This window comes from Taudactylus pleione, unplaced genomic scaffold (genome assembly GCF_031769625.1).
Source record: "Taudactylus pleione unplaced genomic scaffold, aTauple2 ptg000209l, whole genome shotgun sequence".
NCBI classification, from domain to species: Eukaryota; Metazoa; Chordata; class Amphibia; order Anura; family Myobatrachidae; genus Taudactylus; species Taudactylus pleione.
In genome coordinates, this window is record NW_028284611.1 from 1,239,226 (window position 1) to 1,258,014 (window position 18,789).

The 18,789-nt window shown below is 41.7% G+C and overlaps 1 protein-coding gene across 2 annotated transcripts in view; it reads left to right on the top strand.

The window, feature by feature from the left end:
* The window catches only part of LOC148517803 (transmembrane protease serine 9-like), a 267,334-nt gene that overhangs the window by 176,234 nt on the left and 72,311 nt on the right, over window positions 1–18,789 (top strand). For both annotated transcript variants that reach the window (XM_088478151.1, XM_088478152.1), the window contains exons 9-10: window positions 2,755–3,026; window positions 8,204–8,373. In XM_088478151.1, the coding sequence (XP_088334277.1) occupies window positions 2,755–3,026; window positions 8,204–8,373 (442 nt within the window). The remainder of the gene's footprint in view (window positions 1–2,754; window positions 3,027–8,203; window positions 8,374–18,789) is intronic.

Below are 18,789 nucleotides of genomic sequence, written 5' to 3' on the forward strand. Positions count from 1 at the left end.
GTTGATAGACCCGGCAATTTCCCGGCTCTCATATCTATAAGGGGTATAATACACCAGAATGACCAAAGCTTTAGATATTTATTTATTGCTCAGGAAAACCTGTAATACTGTATGTTCCAGTAAGGTTAATTATATATTTGCAATATCAATGAAGACATTTCTTGGTAACGTCACATCAGTTGGAAATTTGGAATATGTTTATAACAATGCGAACTGATAAAACTATATTTTTATATATCTCCTTAGCTCAATCTTTCCCACACACCTTAAAATAGAACACTTGGGGGCCTATTCATTAAGCGGTAAATGGCCGGTTAACCACATGCTGAAATGCTATATTTAGGTTATCGGCCATTCATCATCAGGGGTCCGAATAGGACCACCTGATATTCTCACTGATGCTCTCGCAAGTTTGCTTGAGAGCAACAGCACCATCTTCAGATGGCGCTTGTTCTCATAGCCCCAATCCTTCCTATGGGAAGGAGTTCAGGTATGCAAAGAGAGATCCGAGCGGATCCCTCTCACTGTCTCCTCAGCGGCTTTGCCCATACTTCCACTTCCCCCAGAATAATTGTCTCCTAACTTTGGTTAACCCCTAACTGTAAAAACTCCCTGTAATATAAAACTATTATTCTTACTATTATATCCTCCCCCAATAGAGGTCTTACTATCCCACTGTTAGTTCCCCTCAATCACCCCAGAAGCTAACATCCATACTAAACAGTTATTCATATATCTTAGGCTCTTAGTTATTACTCAATTTATCAATACAGAATAGGTATTAACAGAAAGTTTGCCTAACTTGTTTGCAGCTTCCCAGTACTAGTCTGTGCACGTAATAGTCTGCTGAAAACTCGTGTCTGTAGGACATAAATAAATAGTACTCCTCAATCTGAATGGCTCTTTTACCCCTATAGTATAGTGGATAAATGGATATACTGACTATTATATTTGATATATCATAAAGAATAGATAAGAGTCCCTATCCCAGGATACTACTTATGGGAGTGTCACAGGCATGGTAAGGCAAGCGTCTGTGTTCTCAGACACATTACCACAGGCACAGAGGCCATCTTTAGCCAGAGTTCAGAAGGTGACATTGCACCCGGTGAAAGCGATGATGCGCTGATAGCGTATTGTTTACAGATGTCCATTACAACCTGTCCATGGCCATTGAAAGTTGCCATCTCAGGGCTTACACATTCCAGTGCATGCAAGTACACAAGGGGAAGGCTGAAACCAGCATTTGCATAGTTCCACAGCCGTGAATACAGATAAAACCGCAATAATGGTTGCAACTGCGTGATATCACTGGCGGTGTCCTATAAGCTATTAAATAGACAGCATGTTAGTATTATTATTATTATTAGGGGTGGGTAGTGGATCTCTTTATTACAAATACTAACAGAACTGACTTATTATGGTGTGTTGGGCATTCTGTATAAAACAGGTTCCAGCAGGTAAGATCACTCCATGGTCTTGTTCACCTACAGATTCAAGTGATGTGGCTCAGTGGTCATGAGTCCCAGTGGGCCCGGGCTTGTCAGGTGACTTCCTCTTGTACCTGTCACCATGAAGAATGGATCACAGAGTCAGTAACATGATCCCAGACAGCCACATGAGTTATAACATTAGTTTAGTAGGGATCCTTCCCCTGTTCTGTGGGAACACTGGATGAAACTGAATTTACACAAATGGGGCCCAGCCTGTAGGGCCACAGCCCAGCAATGTGATAGGTCTATAGCCCCTCCAATATTGTTGTGCTGATGATATGACATAAGAAAAGCACCAGCACCGGCATTAACTACGATTGTACTTGTCGCAGTGTTCAGCGCAAAACATGTCTTGACTGAGGTCTATTTGAGAAGATTGAGCCTCTTTTATAATTTTATAAAAGACTGGTTTCTAAACGTTCCCACAGTGCAAATGAAGTGACAAACATGTAACTATCCTATAATAGACAGGGGCGTGTATTTACTAACTGCTGATTTACAAACCACTGATTTTCTGCTGCGTTTCAGTGCTTAAATCGCAGTAAATCAAATGATAATTATGTAAAGGCAATGTGCAATTACTGAGCGCTCGCAAGCGGGTCGATGTTGGCCAAGTGCGCATGCGCACGACGGAGGCTGCGCATGCGCACGACAGAGGCCAAGCCGTCGTTATGGGTCTCGCACCAAAGGGGGCGTGCTGTCGATGTTGAGTGACAGCACGCCCCCTTTGGTGGGCGTGCCGGGGGCGTGTCTACCCAGACGGAGGCGTTCCCATGGGAACGCCTACCGTCTGAGGCTGGCCCCACTGACATCACAAGTGATGTCAGTGGGAGTGATTTTGGCTCTGATAGAGCCAAAAGCACTCCAGGGCTTGCGGGAACGAGACCCTACCGCAAGGGTCTCATCACAAGCCCGAGGGTCGTGGTGATCTTGACCATCGCGACCATCATCATGGACGCTCGCATAAGCTGTGGGTGGTCCAAGAGGCCGCAACAAAAAAAAAACAAAAAACGCCCTGATTCAGAGCGGGTGCTTGTTCAGAGCGTCCGGCTCTGAATCAGGCCCCCAGTGTATGCACCATAGTTCCTCCCACTTCCATTGTGATCACCTCAGTAGCAAAGCTATTTATTGTATAGGGTATCTTCGGCAAGTCCCTATATGTTACCTGTGGATCTTTTTAAAATTTTTCAATAAATGTCTCTTACAGTACATGGTGCTTTCATATAAATTGTTTTTAAAATACTGTTTCTGCTTTTTACAGATCTTCCTATCCCTACGATTATACTATTTACCTGGGGAGATACCAGCTGTCTGTGTGGGATAATCATACAACTGTTGCTTATGCCGAGAGAATTATTACGCACCCTCTGTATACAGACATAGAGAAGAGAGGGGACATTGCGCTGGTAAAGCTTGACAGACCTGTCACCTACACCAACTACATTATGCCAATCTGTCTGCCCTCTGCCACAGTCACCTTCCCCTGTGGCATGGAGTGCTGGGTGACCGGTTGGGGCAACATCTACTCATCTGGTGAGAAACATTTTACATTTTATAATTGTATAATAAACAGTTGATGTTAACATAGTTATACTTATATACTGAAATACTTTGAATCCATCTATATAAGATCTTCTTTCAATGGATTTGGAGAGACCATTGGTTTTGAGATGAGCCTTTTTACATTTATTATAAAGTACTGGTCCATTTGGCTCACATTTATTAATATTTTTATTGAGGTGTTTTTAATCCATTATGGACGCTTCCTTGTGTTTGTCTATTTTGTAGAAATTAATTTGGTTCAAGGCGGCTCTGAACTATCGCAAGGTTGTAGCTGCAGGGCCTGTGCGAGGTTTCTGGGCACCCAAGGCAAAACTTCAGCCTACTGCCACCCACCATCACTTATACCCAGGGCCGTAACTAGGGGTGTGCAGCAGTGTGGCCGCACAGAGTGCAGCGCTCTGTCGGCAGCACCGTTGCCCACCCACAGCTCCTGCATCTGGCTAGCAGGGTGCCTGTAACGGCACTCAGCTGCAAGAATCTCTGCAGCAGTGCCACCTGGAGTGTGCTTAGGACGCTCCAGATGGTCACATCGCTGCCATCACTCGTGAGGATGTTCCTGGGATTGCTGTAATCACCTGCTCCCGGCCACGCCCCCTCCACGTGATGTCATATGGAGGGGGTGTGGCCTGCACCAGGAGCGCTAGCTACGGCACTGCTTATACCCACTTCCAGTCAGTAAGGTGAAAGTGCGGAGGGGGATTCTTATAAGTTCCCCAGCCGCCTGCCTGCATTGAGTACAACAAGGATGTCTCTTAATTCCCCTTAATTATGTGATGCGTAGACTCAGTGGCGCCCCCCCTCCCCCTGATCCTGTCACCCTGGGCAGCTGCCTAGAGCTGCCTAATGGTAGATCCGGCCCTGTGTAGATGCATTTCATTATTATAGTGTATTGAGAAGCTTCTCTCTGTGCAGACAAGGTTTTTTTCAGTCCCATAGCCAAGGCTGCGGCTCGTGTGCATGTTACACTGATGTGCACGGAGTGCCCAATGATAGACGGGGCTCTCACCATGCATGTTAGGTTTCCCACGCGCTGCAAAGTGCAATCAAAATTAGGTCATCACATTTGCTTGAATTTGATTACAGATTGTAAGCTTGTGAGCAGGGCCTTCCTACCTATATATCTATCTGTTATTACCCAGTTTTGTTCTATTAATGTTTACAATTGTAAAGCGCAATGGAATATGCTGCGCTATATAAGAAACTTTTAATAAATAAATAAATAAATAAATATGGGTAAATTATGTGTGTATATAATCATTTCCTGTTCATTTTTATTAAAATTTATTACTATCTGCTTATAGAATTAGTTGTGTGTTTCTCTGGTCATTATCTTTTGGAGAAAAGTTTGCAGAAGAAGATTTTCTCTTTTCCATAAATAACGTAACTGATCATCCCCCATTGAGACTTATAGGGTCTGCATCACTAAGAGAAAAGATACGAAAATTCTGTGAAATAGGTGATTTCATTGTTTTTTTTTCTTCCATCAATAGGAAGAAGAGAAAACAAATTATCCAGCTAAAATGCTGGAGAAAAGACATTTTTATGTTTACTAATTAGACCTCTTAGGGGGAGATGTATCAACGGCAAAAATGCGGTAAAACCCCCGAAAATGCAGTTTTCGGGGGTTTTACCGCATTCCCCGTATGTATTCACATCGCTAGGTAACGCCACCTTCAGGTGGCTTTACCCAATAGAAGCCTATGGGCTTCTTAATGCGACGCTCGGGGCTGGAAGGGATCTGATCGGATCCCTCCCATGAGCCCCCGCGGCCTGCGGCCTTCTGCGCATGCGCAGAAGGACTTCTGGGTGTTCAACCCGGAAGTCCCTCTGCCCGGCAGCATCGCAAAAAACAGCTCTCATCGAGAGAGCTGTCCTTTGCAAAATCCTTGGTACATACCGCGGTAATGAACCGCGGTATGTACGCGAAGTCAAGGGGGATGTACCGCATCGGCGAAGTCACCGTTAATACATCTCCCCCTTAGTCTGGTGGCAGATAGACAACATAAAACAAGACAGTCATGTTTCCCAAACTAAGGGGCCCAATCATCAATGAGTTTTATCACACGCAACGAGTTTTAAAACTCATCATGAATATCATATAATTTATGATAAATGGTTTAATATATTATAAATGGTATAATATATTATAAATGGTATAATATATTATAAATGGTGCTCCAGACAATCAGCTGTTATCTTTCAAACAGATGACAGATAACTATTTTATAAATAAACAGTGCAGAAAATTATTTTGACATTGAAAGTATATGCAATAATATAATTTGTATCTAAAATGCTTTTACCATTTCATGTCACTCATTTTATTCACTTTTTATATAGCTATAGATAAATGGACATGAATAATGTGTGCTTGGTCAATCTCCAGTTTTATTCTTACTGCTTATATACACATTGATGATTTGGAGTTGTGCACCTGAGATTTTGTCTGTTTCTGTGCCTGCAATTAGTCTCATCAGGTAGCACCTCCCATCGTATATATATATAGTCAGGTTGTGCAGTCCAGAAATCTTTTCCAGAAAAATAAATATATTGTTGTTTTTTTATATAACTGGAACTCATCAAAAGAAAGAGGTCTTCTTGGGGTGCAGTGACCTTAAACATGGTAGAGATTACTAAATTTTGGACAAAAAATATACAATACAGTATACTGCAAAGATACAGGCTCACTTTAATGGCACCTTAGTGGCATGTTTTTAACACAGTGCCTGAACACAAAACAGTGTTTTATTTAATTTTTTAACACAGTGGCTGAACACACAACACAGTGCTTCACAGAGCTCCTAGTAATTATTTTATTAGAAAACTTGCAACATGCAATCAATAAATAGATAAACAAAACATAAAACCAGGTCTAAAGAATTATGGCCAAAAATAACATATCATAACATAAATCCTAGCATAAACCAAAAGAATCTTACATGCATATAATTTTTCATGGCTTAACAATTGGTTAAGCCTAATAGCCTATACTAGACAATAAACAACTATATACAACATACAAATATATCACAGCACTACAAACCACCTACAGTACATAAATTACAAGTAAAGAGAAAATGAAGGGCTTCTAGCCACATGTAAACCATTTTAAACAAAAAAAACAAGTCCAAAATCTACCGGGAGTGAGAAAAATAGAGAGCCAGCGCTTCTAGTAGTAGCGCCCTATTGACGTTTCTTTTTTAACACAATGCTTGAACATGCAATATTATTATTTAAATTTTTGTTTAGCCCATTTCCTGAACCCACAGCACAGTGTTTTAATGGCCGTTTTTTTTTAATGACACAGTGCCCCTAGATGCTGTTTTTTTTTAATGACACAGTGCCCCTAGATGCTGTTTTTTTTAATGACCCAGTGCCCCTAGATGCTGTTTTTTTTAATGACACAGTGCCCCTAGATGCTGTTTTTTTTAATGACACAGTGCCCCTAGATGCTGTTTTTTTTAATGACACAGTGCCCCTAGATGCTGTTTTTTTTAATGACACAGTGCCCCTAGATGCTGTTTTTTTTAATGACCCAGTGCCCCTAGATGCTGTTTTTTTTAATGACACAGTGCCCCTAGATGCTGTTTTTTTTAATGACCCAGTGCCCCTAGATGCTGTTTTTTTTAATGACACAGTGCCCCTAGATGCTGTTTTTTTTAATGACACAGTGCCCCTAGATGCTGTTTTTTTTTATGACACAGTGCCCCTAGATGCTGTTTTTTTTAATGACACAGTGCCCCTAGATGCTGTTTTTTTTAATGACACAGTGCCCCTAGATGCTGTTTTTTTTAATGACACAGTGCCCCTAGATGCTGTTTTTTTTAATGACACAGTGCCCCTAGATGCTGTTTTTTTTAATGACACAGTGCCCCTAGATGCTGTTTTTTTTAATGACACAGTGCCCCTAGATGCTGTTTTTTTTAATGACACAGTGCCCCTAGATGCTGTTTTTTTTAATGACACAGTGCCCCTAGATGCTGTTTTTTTTAATGACACAGTGCCCCTAGATGCTGTTTTTTTTAATGACACAGTGCCTATACTGGCCATTTTTTTTAATGACACAGTGCTGCTTTAACACAGTTCTCCAGTCCTAACGGCGGTTTTAGTACCTCTCAGTGCTGAAGCCCAGGGACTCAGGGCAGCAAGATGGCTAATGATTCAGCTATGTCACCTTGCTCCATATGTATAAAGTTGCAAAAAAATAAAACAAAAATAAAAGTGTGTCCCCCATAACGTACACCAGCTCTCTCCAGAACAATACTTCAGCCTTGGCCGGTAGTGCAAAGGTTTAGGGGACAAATAGCATGGGGTCTCCCCAGAAATTCCATTATCAGCACTTGGCATTACCAACCAGGACTGGTGGAACTATAGTAGTGAAACACATGCACCCCCTACTCCCCCCCAGCACCATAGTGTCGACCAACCATAGGCTAAACAACAGAGCAGTGGAATCCTTAGGAAAGGTGGTCCACAAAACATCCCACTTGGTACAATCCACCCTGGTGTTAATAGCACTAGGGCTATTCTCCAAACCTCTGGTGCAGTGGCTGTGGGGTAAATTGTTTGTAACAAAATTAATAATATTCTTCTTTACTGGTTCACTGCAGAACCCAGCTAGACTTGTTGTGCCCAACTGTAAGGCTGTCAGGGCGTGCTGGCACCTGTAGTGCAAATGTAAAGAAAACATTGCTAAAAACACAGTTAATGAACACAATAAGAAAAGTCTTCTATTAAAAGAAAACACTCAGAGACCCCGTATTTCCCATTTATTACTCACATAATTCCATTAGAAAAAACCTACTTAAGTCCATTTCTGCATCCCATATCTTTTTTTTTAAAATAGATTTAACTTCTAGACTTCATTTATGAAGCTTAAATATGTGAAATAATCCAGTTTAGAGGTAATTTTTGTGTTCTAAATTTAAGATATTCTATAAATACATCAACATTTATCATTGAACATTGCAAACTGAGAGTTGAAGCAGCATTATGTCAGCAGATATGGAGAACAGGTACAGTAAGTGCAAAGAATAGAACATTTCTTGAAAAAGAAGAACTATGATCTTGTAGTTTATAGGCCAATGCATTCAGTAACTGGAAGAAAATGTCCACTTGAATCCTGATGTTTACTGCTTTTTCCACAGAAAATCTTCCGTACCCTGAAACCCTCCAGCAGGTGATGACCCCCCTCATAGATCAGGCCAGATGTGACTATCTGTACCATATAGGCACCTCCACCAGCAGTAGTACCACCATTATCCTGGATGACATGATATGTTCTGGTTACAAAGATGGAGGAAAGGACTCCTGCCAGGTAATCTCTGTACCATATATTCAATTTTAGGGCAAATGTTTATTTATTTTTTTAGTACCAATAATTTAAAGAGTATTACACAACAAGAATAAAAATGATCACAAATAAATGTACAATGCACAGTATTTTTAGTCAGAAATAACATAGGTGGGGAGAAAAAGAGGGGAACAAAACAAGGACGGAGAAAGCAAGGTAATTTCCCTAACAAACAATTTAAACAAAATAATCCTTATCAGGGTTGCCATCAGAAACTGTGGGGTCTTGTACTAATGGAACAAACAGGTCCCCCCTTAGCCCCCTGAAGCTTTGAATGCAAAAGTCCAACTAGCCATGTCATCCAGGCTAGTTGGACTATATGACATACAGTAGACAAACACAGTTTTTTTTATATATATATATATATATATATATATATTCCATAGACAAAAAACCTTACGGTTTCAAATGTACCATTAAGGCTTCTTACACATGATTTGAAATTTCACAAAACCTATAGAATTTCTGCCAATCAAACTTAAAAAAAGCAATGAAATTCTGATCATTAAGGCTGATGCCTTAATGGACGTATTCCTTGCACAACACAGATATGGTATGCCATCACACCGTGTGGTTAATTGCAGATTCAGCACTCTCACAGAATCGAGATTGCTGTCACTTACAAAATGGTGGAGCTGCTAATTCACAGAATTGTGTGCTCATTGGAATACACACCTGGAGGGCGGAGGACTTTAAGCTTTTTTTGCATGGCCGCCGCCCAACCAGTACTTCCCCGGTGTTTTCTTTCTTCGGCAGCTCTTCTCTGCTGCCTCCCAGCTGACAGACTGCTGTGTCCTTGCACTGGCTTCTGTAAGCCAGCCGAGGGGGCGGAGCGATCTTTAAATTACAAATGGGCATTGCGGTTCTCACCTTCGAAGTCTATGGTGAAAACCACTCATTGGCTGAGAGGCGTAAGGCTATAGCGAAATCCTGCTGTCCTCTAAGGACAGTACTAATGTTCGTGGGTCCGCATATTTGGGTTTTTTTTTTTTGCCAAGCCCGGGGATGCCTGCATGGAATGAAGATGATCTGATCCACACATAGGAGTAGGTGAGTATGGATTTTTTTATTACAGGTACACCATTGGATTATCTACATGGAGAAGTGGACGTGATTGGCTTCAGGGATACATAGGGGAGTATGTGAGATAGTGTGTGCATGTATGTGTTAATAAACTTTTACTTTCAACGGTTTGTGTGTCTTGTGTTTGTGTTAATATTTCTTTTGCTGTGGCACTATATGTACCAGCGGGCCCGTAATGCCCCGCATGTTGGTACTTGTGGTTCTCCAGGTACCAGCATGTGGAGAAGGCTTGCTGGGAACTGTTGTTCCACAGCAAAAGACAATATTTTAAACTCTTTACTTATGATTTCACTGTTCGCAATCAACGCATAACCCACCGGCCAGGGGTGTCAGGCATAGCCCAGGGCTATCAGCCTGTGCCTGGGGTGCCCTGGAGAGGTGGACCCCTTTATTGGGGGGTCCCCAGCTCCACAGGGATTCCTGGCCTGGGCTGAATAGTGGTCAGGTGTAATGCTTTGGCTGGGGGCCCAGTGATAGGGCTCCCCTGGCTGTGGCGCTACCCCTTCGCTAAAAAAGGGTTCGGTGCTGGTTCTGGATAATACAGAGGGACTCTACACATTTTTCCCCTGTATTTCCAAAACCAGGACCAGCTCAGAGCCCAGTGCTGGTTGTGCTGAATACGAGGGACCCCCTACGTCGTTTGTACCTCATATTTTGCCAACCAGGACTGGTTCTGAATAGCTCAGTGCTGGTTGTGCTTAATATGGGGGACCCCTATGTCATTTGTCTCCTGTATTTAGCACCACCAGGACTGGGTCTGCAAAGCCCAGTGCTGGTTGTTCAGTTTGGGGAGCAGCAGCACAGACAGAACTCACTGAGCCCGTCCGTGCATCTGTGTTTACATTTATCACACACAGACGCAGGCATGACGGATCTCCCAGATCAGTGCATGCTGCATCTGTCTTCCTCTGGGTCCCACAGCCCTCATTACCACCACTGTCGCTGTAGCCCGCACCGATGCCACCACCGCCGAGTACCTGCCACCGATTCCGCCCGCTACCATTGCCAGGTTTCCCAGCCGCTAACACCCATTAAAGGTAGCCATCTTGGTGCACCCAAGTGAAGCCACAGTACACCTGCTGAAGGCACCTACTGAGGCTGCGCAACAAAATGAAACTTTGTATTTCTATAATGGTGCAATTGTGAGGTAATAGTTTTAAAACTGTAACTTTCTCGACAACCTGAACCCCAAAAGGCCCTACCCTGGAACAAGAGCTACTGTACCTAATAAAACAAACTCCAAGTCTAAATTTGCCCTCTACCCTTAGTTATGCCTTCCCAAATATCCCCCATAGAAAACAGCAGAAAAGTGGTCCTAACTGAGAGTGTCAGAAAAAACTGACAGTTGGAAATTTAGAATGTTCCAAATCCTCATTTTTTATGTTTTTGCCCTGAAATTTGTCATGCAGCACCAAGCAACAGTTCTTCCCGTCCATGCCCAATTTCAGCTTTTTACTTCCTATAGCTTTTGAGGTGTAGCCCCTTAAACACCATGACCCCCTTCTGGAATTCTCTATGGAGATTTCCTTTTTTTTTCGATTCAGCCGTAATATAAGTGCACGACTGTGTCCTTATAATATAGTTAATATAGTGCTAGCAGCACTGGTAAAGTGATAAATGACATATGTGTTTGTTCACGGTTTCTGCACTATGTGTTTTAGACCCCCAGGAAACGTCTGTTTCTGCTAAACAGTTATGATTGGTATTTGGGCTGTTAGTGAAAGTCAGACAATGGGTCCTGGGGGTGTGGGTGTGAGAGTGAAGGGAGGGCTTCATCCACAAGGCCCATATTGGTTCTTCTGGCCTTCAGCCTGAGAGCAGGCTAATTAATGACTGCAGCTGTGAGAGGCTCATATACAGTAAGCTGTGTCAGGGTTTTGTTCAGGGTCTCCTATCTGGGTAGAGCAGGCAGTCAGGCTTGTTCAGAGACACTGTGATGTACTACTTATAAGTACTGTGCATATGCTTATGTTTGTGGTGAGGGCAATAGGCCCTACCATTGTTAAAGAGGGAATGTATTTTTAGTTAGTGCCCAGAAGGGCTAGGATTTTCCACTTTTATACTGCACAATAAAAACTAGCTGCGGTTAGCTTGCACGAAAACCCTGGACTGATGTGCTGTTTCCAGGCTGTGTGTTTGGAGGTGTCCATCTACTCCTACCCTGATCATATTACAAGATATATATATACACACACACATATATATTTAAATTCCAAAAGTCATGAGATAGACGATGCGATCATGTAGGACCCCCTTGATCCATGCAAAGAGCAGCAACTCGATGTGGCATGAATTTCACAAGTGGACAGAAGACCTTTGGAGAGATGTTGACCCATGCTGTCTGGATAGCTTCCCACAGCTTCCTGATATTTGTGCAGGATCTTGGGTGTGAATGGACCTCTCCACCATGCCCCACAAATGCTCTATTGGACCATGTCAGGCAAATGTGGTGACTACACTAATCTTCACTACTCTCCAGAATACTCCTCAACAAATTCTGGACAACTTGGGACCGATGACATGGTGCATTATCCTGCTGGAATATTTCATCATTGTGGGGGTACATGAAGTCTATTTATGGGCTGCAAATGGTCATCAAGCAATGCAACATAGCGGTTACTGGTCAATAACATATTCAGGTGAACCAGCGGACTCAAACCATGCCATATGAGCACACCCCACACTATTATGGAACCAACAACAGCCTGCACGGTGCCTTGTTGACAACTTGCCTCATGGGGTGTGTGCCACATCTGAACCCTACCATCAGCCTTAAACAACTGGAACCAAAACTAATCAGACAATGCCACATGTTTTTAGGCCTCCAACCTCCAATTAGTGATGTCACAAGTCAGGTGAGGTGATGTCTCGTGTTGTAGTGTTAAAAGAGGCACTCTGGTGGGTCTTACGCTCCCATATCCCTTGGAAGCTATTGAACGCTTCACTGACCTGCTGCATATGCATCTTGCACCTCCTGCATTAAATGTGGATGTGATTGTGACAGTGTCGCTTGTCTGTTACCATGGACATTTTTGGCCAGATACCACTGACCACGATCATTAATCATCCATGCTCGGCCATTGCACTGTCCACGATGGGTGATAATGACTTCCATGAGGTATTCCCGGTACACACATGACACCGTATCTTGTAGCTATGTTGAATGTCCACACAACTTCGGAAATTGAATGTGCCATCTGTCGGGCACCAACTATCATGCCAAATCCATACTCCGATCATTCTGGATTCTATTGTCCACGTAACATACTTGAATATTTATTCTAATGATTCACAAACTTTATCTCATGATTTTGATGGCTATCTGCCACTTTAATAAGGCTAACAAAATTTGCCTCAATTGCGCTAATAAAAATGAGCCACAGGAGATCTAATTATGGAAAATCACAATATTTAATATGTAATATAAATTCTCCTCTAATTTTCCATATAAAAATATATTGTTAAGCCAAACATATATAATGCACAGAAACAACAACAATACACATAATGATATATGATATATGATGTGGAGACAAGAATCCTTTTGAAATCACGGAGTCAAAACTCCTTGCAAAAATAATAAAAAAATAACAATAATAAAAAAATACTTGTATGAAATACTGGATCTAGTAATAAGAAGAAGTGTCCACAATGCTAAAAGATTTATGTACAGTGTATATATATATATATATATATATATATATATATAGAGAGAGAGAGAGAGACCACTCATAGGCCAGGTATCACAGTCTGATCCTTGCATCATTGAACAGTCTGTAAATACTCATCCAAATGATGTGTGTGACGCGGCTCAAAGTATCCTCTACACTGCCCGTACCAATAGGAACAGTCTCTCGGCTGAGAGAAAAGCACAGCTGTCCGCTTGCACGAGCTAAAGTCTTTGCTCTTGCTTGGGGTATTGCCACATATGTCAGCACTAGCGTCGCTGTACTTCAATAAGGCTCACATCTTTTGGTGCTTCTTGAGCATCTGTTTTGAGGGCCTTGTGGACCTCATATGGAGGGGCATGCAGGTTATCACTAATTATGAGAAATCACCTACCCATGCTGTTATGAGCCAGAAATTGTAGCAAAAGAAGTGGGGGAGAGAGTGTCTCCACACAAGTAGTTAAATATCATTATAGCCAGAGTATAAGACTGCATAATATAAATGATACATAATAAATCATATGTGTTCAAAAATGTCTAATGCCATCAACAAATAAAGCTGGCGGTGCTCCCCTAGATAAAGAGTTAGGTATGTGCACTCCAATAATTAATGCTATCATTGGGAGCAGCTTACTGACAAGGTCACCACTCAGCCTTTAGGATATAGAAAATACAAACATGCAAACATAAAAAATGTTTGCGTCAGTGAGCGCTCAATCATATGTAATTTAATAATCTGTCTATGTATATATGTAAATGTGTTTGTACATATGGCACTAGATCTCTACTCTATATATGAGAAGGTGCCTATATCTAGTACAGTAATTGATGTAGTCACGGTAATATAACTGTGTACATAAATGGAAAGACAAGCATATATATTAAATCAAAATCTATAGTCCTAATATAAAATAGTAGATCAATGCAAACTGATATAGCAATACAATTCTTATGGATGGGTATAATAAGTAGTTTAATCCTATATGTAAAAGGCTAAAAATAATTGATGACAACAATATAACTTTGGACACTGGGGGTCATTCAGACCCGCTCGCGAGCAAAGTTTGCTCGCTAACTGGTCGATGTTTTGAGACTGCGCATGCGCACGACGGAGTGAGGTCGGTCGTGCGCATGCGCGAGACCCAGCAAGCGACGACAAATACGTCGCTCGGGGTCTCGCACCAAAGGGGGCGTGCTGTCGATGGTGACTGACAGCACGCCCCCTTTGGTAGGCGAGCCGGGGGCGTGGCTGCCAGACAGAGGCGTTCCCATGGGAATGCCTACCGTCTGAGTCCTGCCCCACTGACATCAGTAATGATGTCAGTGGGAGTGACTTTGGCTCTGACAGAGCCAAAATCACTCCTGGGCTTGCGGAAGTGAGACCCTACCGCAGGGTCTCATCGCAAGCCCGATGGTCGCGATGGTCTTTGACCATCGCGACCATCATCATGGGCTCTCTCTATAGCTGTGGGTGGTCACCCACAGCTATACGAGCGTCCAGGAGGACACTCCATTTTCATGGAGGAGGGCCCTGATTCAGAGTGAGCGTTCTGCTCAGAGCGTTCAGCTCTGAATCAGGGCCACAGTGTTGACATATTGGGGACATTTTAAAATTAGGGTATAGTATATGGGGTAGGATGGACGAATTGGGCGAGAGAGCAATGATATTGTCCAGAAAGTCCACAGTACAAAATAGGGGAATCTTTGATAGATGGATACGAATAAAAAGTTGAAAAATAATATAGCAAGAAGTCCATTAATTGGATAGCGTCAGTGTTTCTGAAGATAATCCAAGTGTGATTGAACAAGATGCATATAGTCTTAGTGAAACATAAATTGCCCCTGATTGGGTTAAAGATGTATTCCAAACTTCAAATGTCCATGCAGTGTTAGTATTCCACAGTGACCACGGCTCTGCAGTAGCCGTGGCCCGCACGCGACCAGCTTCACTGCTAGCAAACAATGGCAAGGGGGATCTCCTACGGAGACAGCCAGCAATGTCTCACCAAACCGGGGTGAGTGACAAATGTACCGGCTCAACCAACACAGCAGCCGGGATGTGAGTCCCGCTACCAGTGTTGTGGCCGTGAACAGTCACTAATCTCCCATGCTGTGTGATGTATAAGCCGCCCGCAGTCACCACCTCACTGTCGGAGCTGGGGCCGAGGGTCAAACTCAGCGGCAGCTGGACGGGAGGTAGGCTGCGGGTCAGGCAAGTGCAACGGGGAGAGAGGTGGCTTATGGGTGAGAATGCTTGGACCGTCGTGCGGCGGGATCCCTCCGATTGATGTCCGGGAGCTGGTGGCGGTGGAAGTGTGGCGCAATTCTCTTTCGTTGTTCTGGGTCTCACACTGTAGGGCTTTGCCTGGATGGATGTGACTCGGTGTTCTCCAACGCGTTTCGGACGATAATGCCGGCCTTTGTCAAGGATCTCCCCTAGAGTTTGAATACAATGAAATAGCTAGGAGAAAATAAGAAAACTATTTTTTCTGGGGGCACAAACTTAATAATAGCTGTTAAAACACTTTTTATTATATTGCATTTAAAATAAAAAGGTCTAAAGCACACAAAAAAAGAGATAAAAATATAAACATAAATCAGTCATCAAAATTCTCCAGGATATCTTTACCATAATCGATTACAAATCTATATTCATTAATCTCTGGAGATAATAGTCAGCGTGATCATAATGATAGTCAAAGGGCAAAAATAGCAGATGTAATCAATTTATCTACAACAAAATTACATGCATAGGTTGAACAGTCCCTACAGGTTCAGTAGATATAAACAGTTGTCCGTTTCTCTCTTAAGTTATAAATAAAGATATAGAACAATTTCCCTCTCAGTTAAGAAATGGAAATAAGGGAAGTCTGGTTTAAAAGAACTGCTGATCCAGTGGAGTAGGATTCTACATTTCATCATCTGCTAAATGCATCTGATGACAAATGAGTGCTCCACATCCACTGAGGCAGTTATGATAATAAGAAAAATTCAGTAAGTAGCAGATGTAAGGAGAAAAGAGAGCAAATGAAGTCATGCATCTGCTTTCATGTCTCTTGCTTCCATCGTCCATGTAGAGGAAATATGATGAGAGTACATATGTGTGACTTCACAATACTCTATAATTAGTGCTTCTGCTATCGGGAAAATAGTGTCTGGCTCCTGCAGACCCGTCCCGTTGAAAGAGCGAAAAAAGAATAAAGTAGATTACCATACGTCTACAACATACTAAGAGAGAAAATAACACATTTAAAGCTATCCAAGTATCCTCAAATAGAGATAGACATTTCCGTTCTGTAGGTCTCATAGCAATTCATATATAGCTTATCTTTACAGTTCATATATTCTTATACAGTGTAGACATTAATCATTAAATATGTACACACATAACACCGGTATCTTCAAATTCTTGAGCATACATTTATCATTTTTGTATAAAAATATTCTAAATGATATCATAAATCCAGAGGGTGTCCAGAGGATGTCCAGAGGTTTACAAAATAACGTGTGAAAAAAACACTATTATATGAGTCAAAAAGTAGATTGAAAACAAATGGAGACCACCCACCTCCATAAACACCAATAAAAATCAGTTCACATCCTTGTAGGATATATATTATATCAGAAGTAATGTCACACTGTAATGTAGGAGTTAATGTGGAGTTGGGTTGAGAATAATGTCTCCCCTCATGAAGTTAGATACCACTAGAAGAGGCTACCAATAATATGGTATTACAATAAACATAATCATGAGTCCTCTCCTATTACCTAACAATAGGGCTCAGGAGAGAGAGTAAGACCATTATTATAATAACCCCTGCAGCGGTATGATAGTGGAAACTCATCCACATGTGCCGCTATCCCTTGTCAGTGTGTCTGAGTGATAGTGTGGGGAGAGAACAAAAATATACGTGTACCTCTGTCACCGTCAGCGGACTAAGTGACCTGGGGCGGGAAGTATTAATGCTTACCGCCGTGGTCTAGGCTCTTAATTTGCAACGGTGACTTGATTGGATCTCTTTCAATAAAGTTAACGTGAAAAATAAAAATTTGATGAGCGTCATTGAACTCCCGCGATGCTACCATAGTGTTTACATACACAGCTGATGGGACAAGCGGCTGCGCGTATGTAACAAGGGAGGCAACGGGAGTGCGGAAGTACTTTTCACATTAACTTTATTGAAAGAAACCCAATCAAGTCACTGCTGCAAATTAAGAGCCTAGACTGTGGCACTAAAGCATTAATACATCCCGCCCCTGGTGTAGCAAGTTCCCGCCGTGCGCACAGTGGGAACAGCAGAGTGTGTACTGTCCCGTCCTTTCGATATCTTTTCACCTCCCGGCTTGGTCACGGTTAGTTCCGGGTCTGGACACCGGACCCCAATTTACATAGTGCACGAGCCAATCACCAGCCCCCAAATTAACCAGCCTCTATATCATCCAATCCAAAACGAGTGGATGTGTATGTAATCAGTATTGCAGCAGAGGCAGCGTGTATGTTTCATTCCATAGTGTTACACATTAGCCTACTGCCTATATGTACTTTTATAGTGTCCAAAGTTTAAAATTACAGTTTAGATGGTAATTAAGAAAATGGAATAAGGTTTCTAATAGTACCTTACAATATGTACATCCCTACAAGTACCTAATCAATACAGGGAAAACAAAGGTATCCTTATCTTATATCAAGTGGAATACAGTCTAGTAAAGACAAGAAATATATTAGCACTACTATAAAATAATAAGGGATTAACAAAAAATTATATATATAAAAAATATAGAATTATCATAAACGTGATAGAGAACACCTACATCAATCGGTAAGTATACAGTCATAAGACTACCACTAGAGATTGTTGTCCTGGAATCATAATTACATGAGAGTGGAGCTAAATTATTCATACCCCCTATAAGATGTTCATATAATATTGTAACAGGCAAATAAAAACTGGTATTCTAATTATGGGTCCAGTCAAACTACCCCACAAAATAGGTATAGGAAATGAGATGGTCATGGAGTGACTGCAAATATAATAAACTTTCTCATTATTCTCCTGCTGGATGTCCATGAAGTATTGTAACATGTACTATAATAATACAGTCCATATCTGTTAATATATATAAACATCTAGCATAGTTACATGAATATAGATATATTGTATATTTGATATAGCAGAGTAATACCCCATATATCACCCAATGAACAATTATCTACAAGTACATGCAGACAATAAACATGGAATTCTTGTCTATCAAAACTACTTAAATTATAAAATATTTTTTCTTGTTTATGTATCATGTGTACCATATGATCTGTGCTTCCTCTCTTGAAAATAATTAAGTAGTATTAGATTATCTTAACAGGTGAGAGAAAAGTATTATGTCATATCTCCTGCACATCCTTTCTGATAGTAAGTTCGAAGCGTAAAGTTGTCTTAATGGACAGAAGACGGGTCTGCAGGAGGCAGACACTGTTTTCCCGACAGCAGAAGCACTAATTATAGAGCATTGTGAAGTCAGTCATATGTACTCTCATCATATTCTCTCATCATATTTCCTCTAAATGGACGATGGAAGCAAGAGCCATGAAAGCAGATGCATGACTTAATTTGCTCTCTTTTCTCCTTAC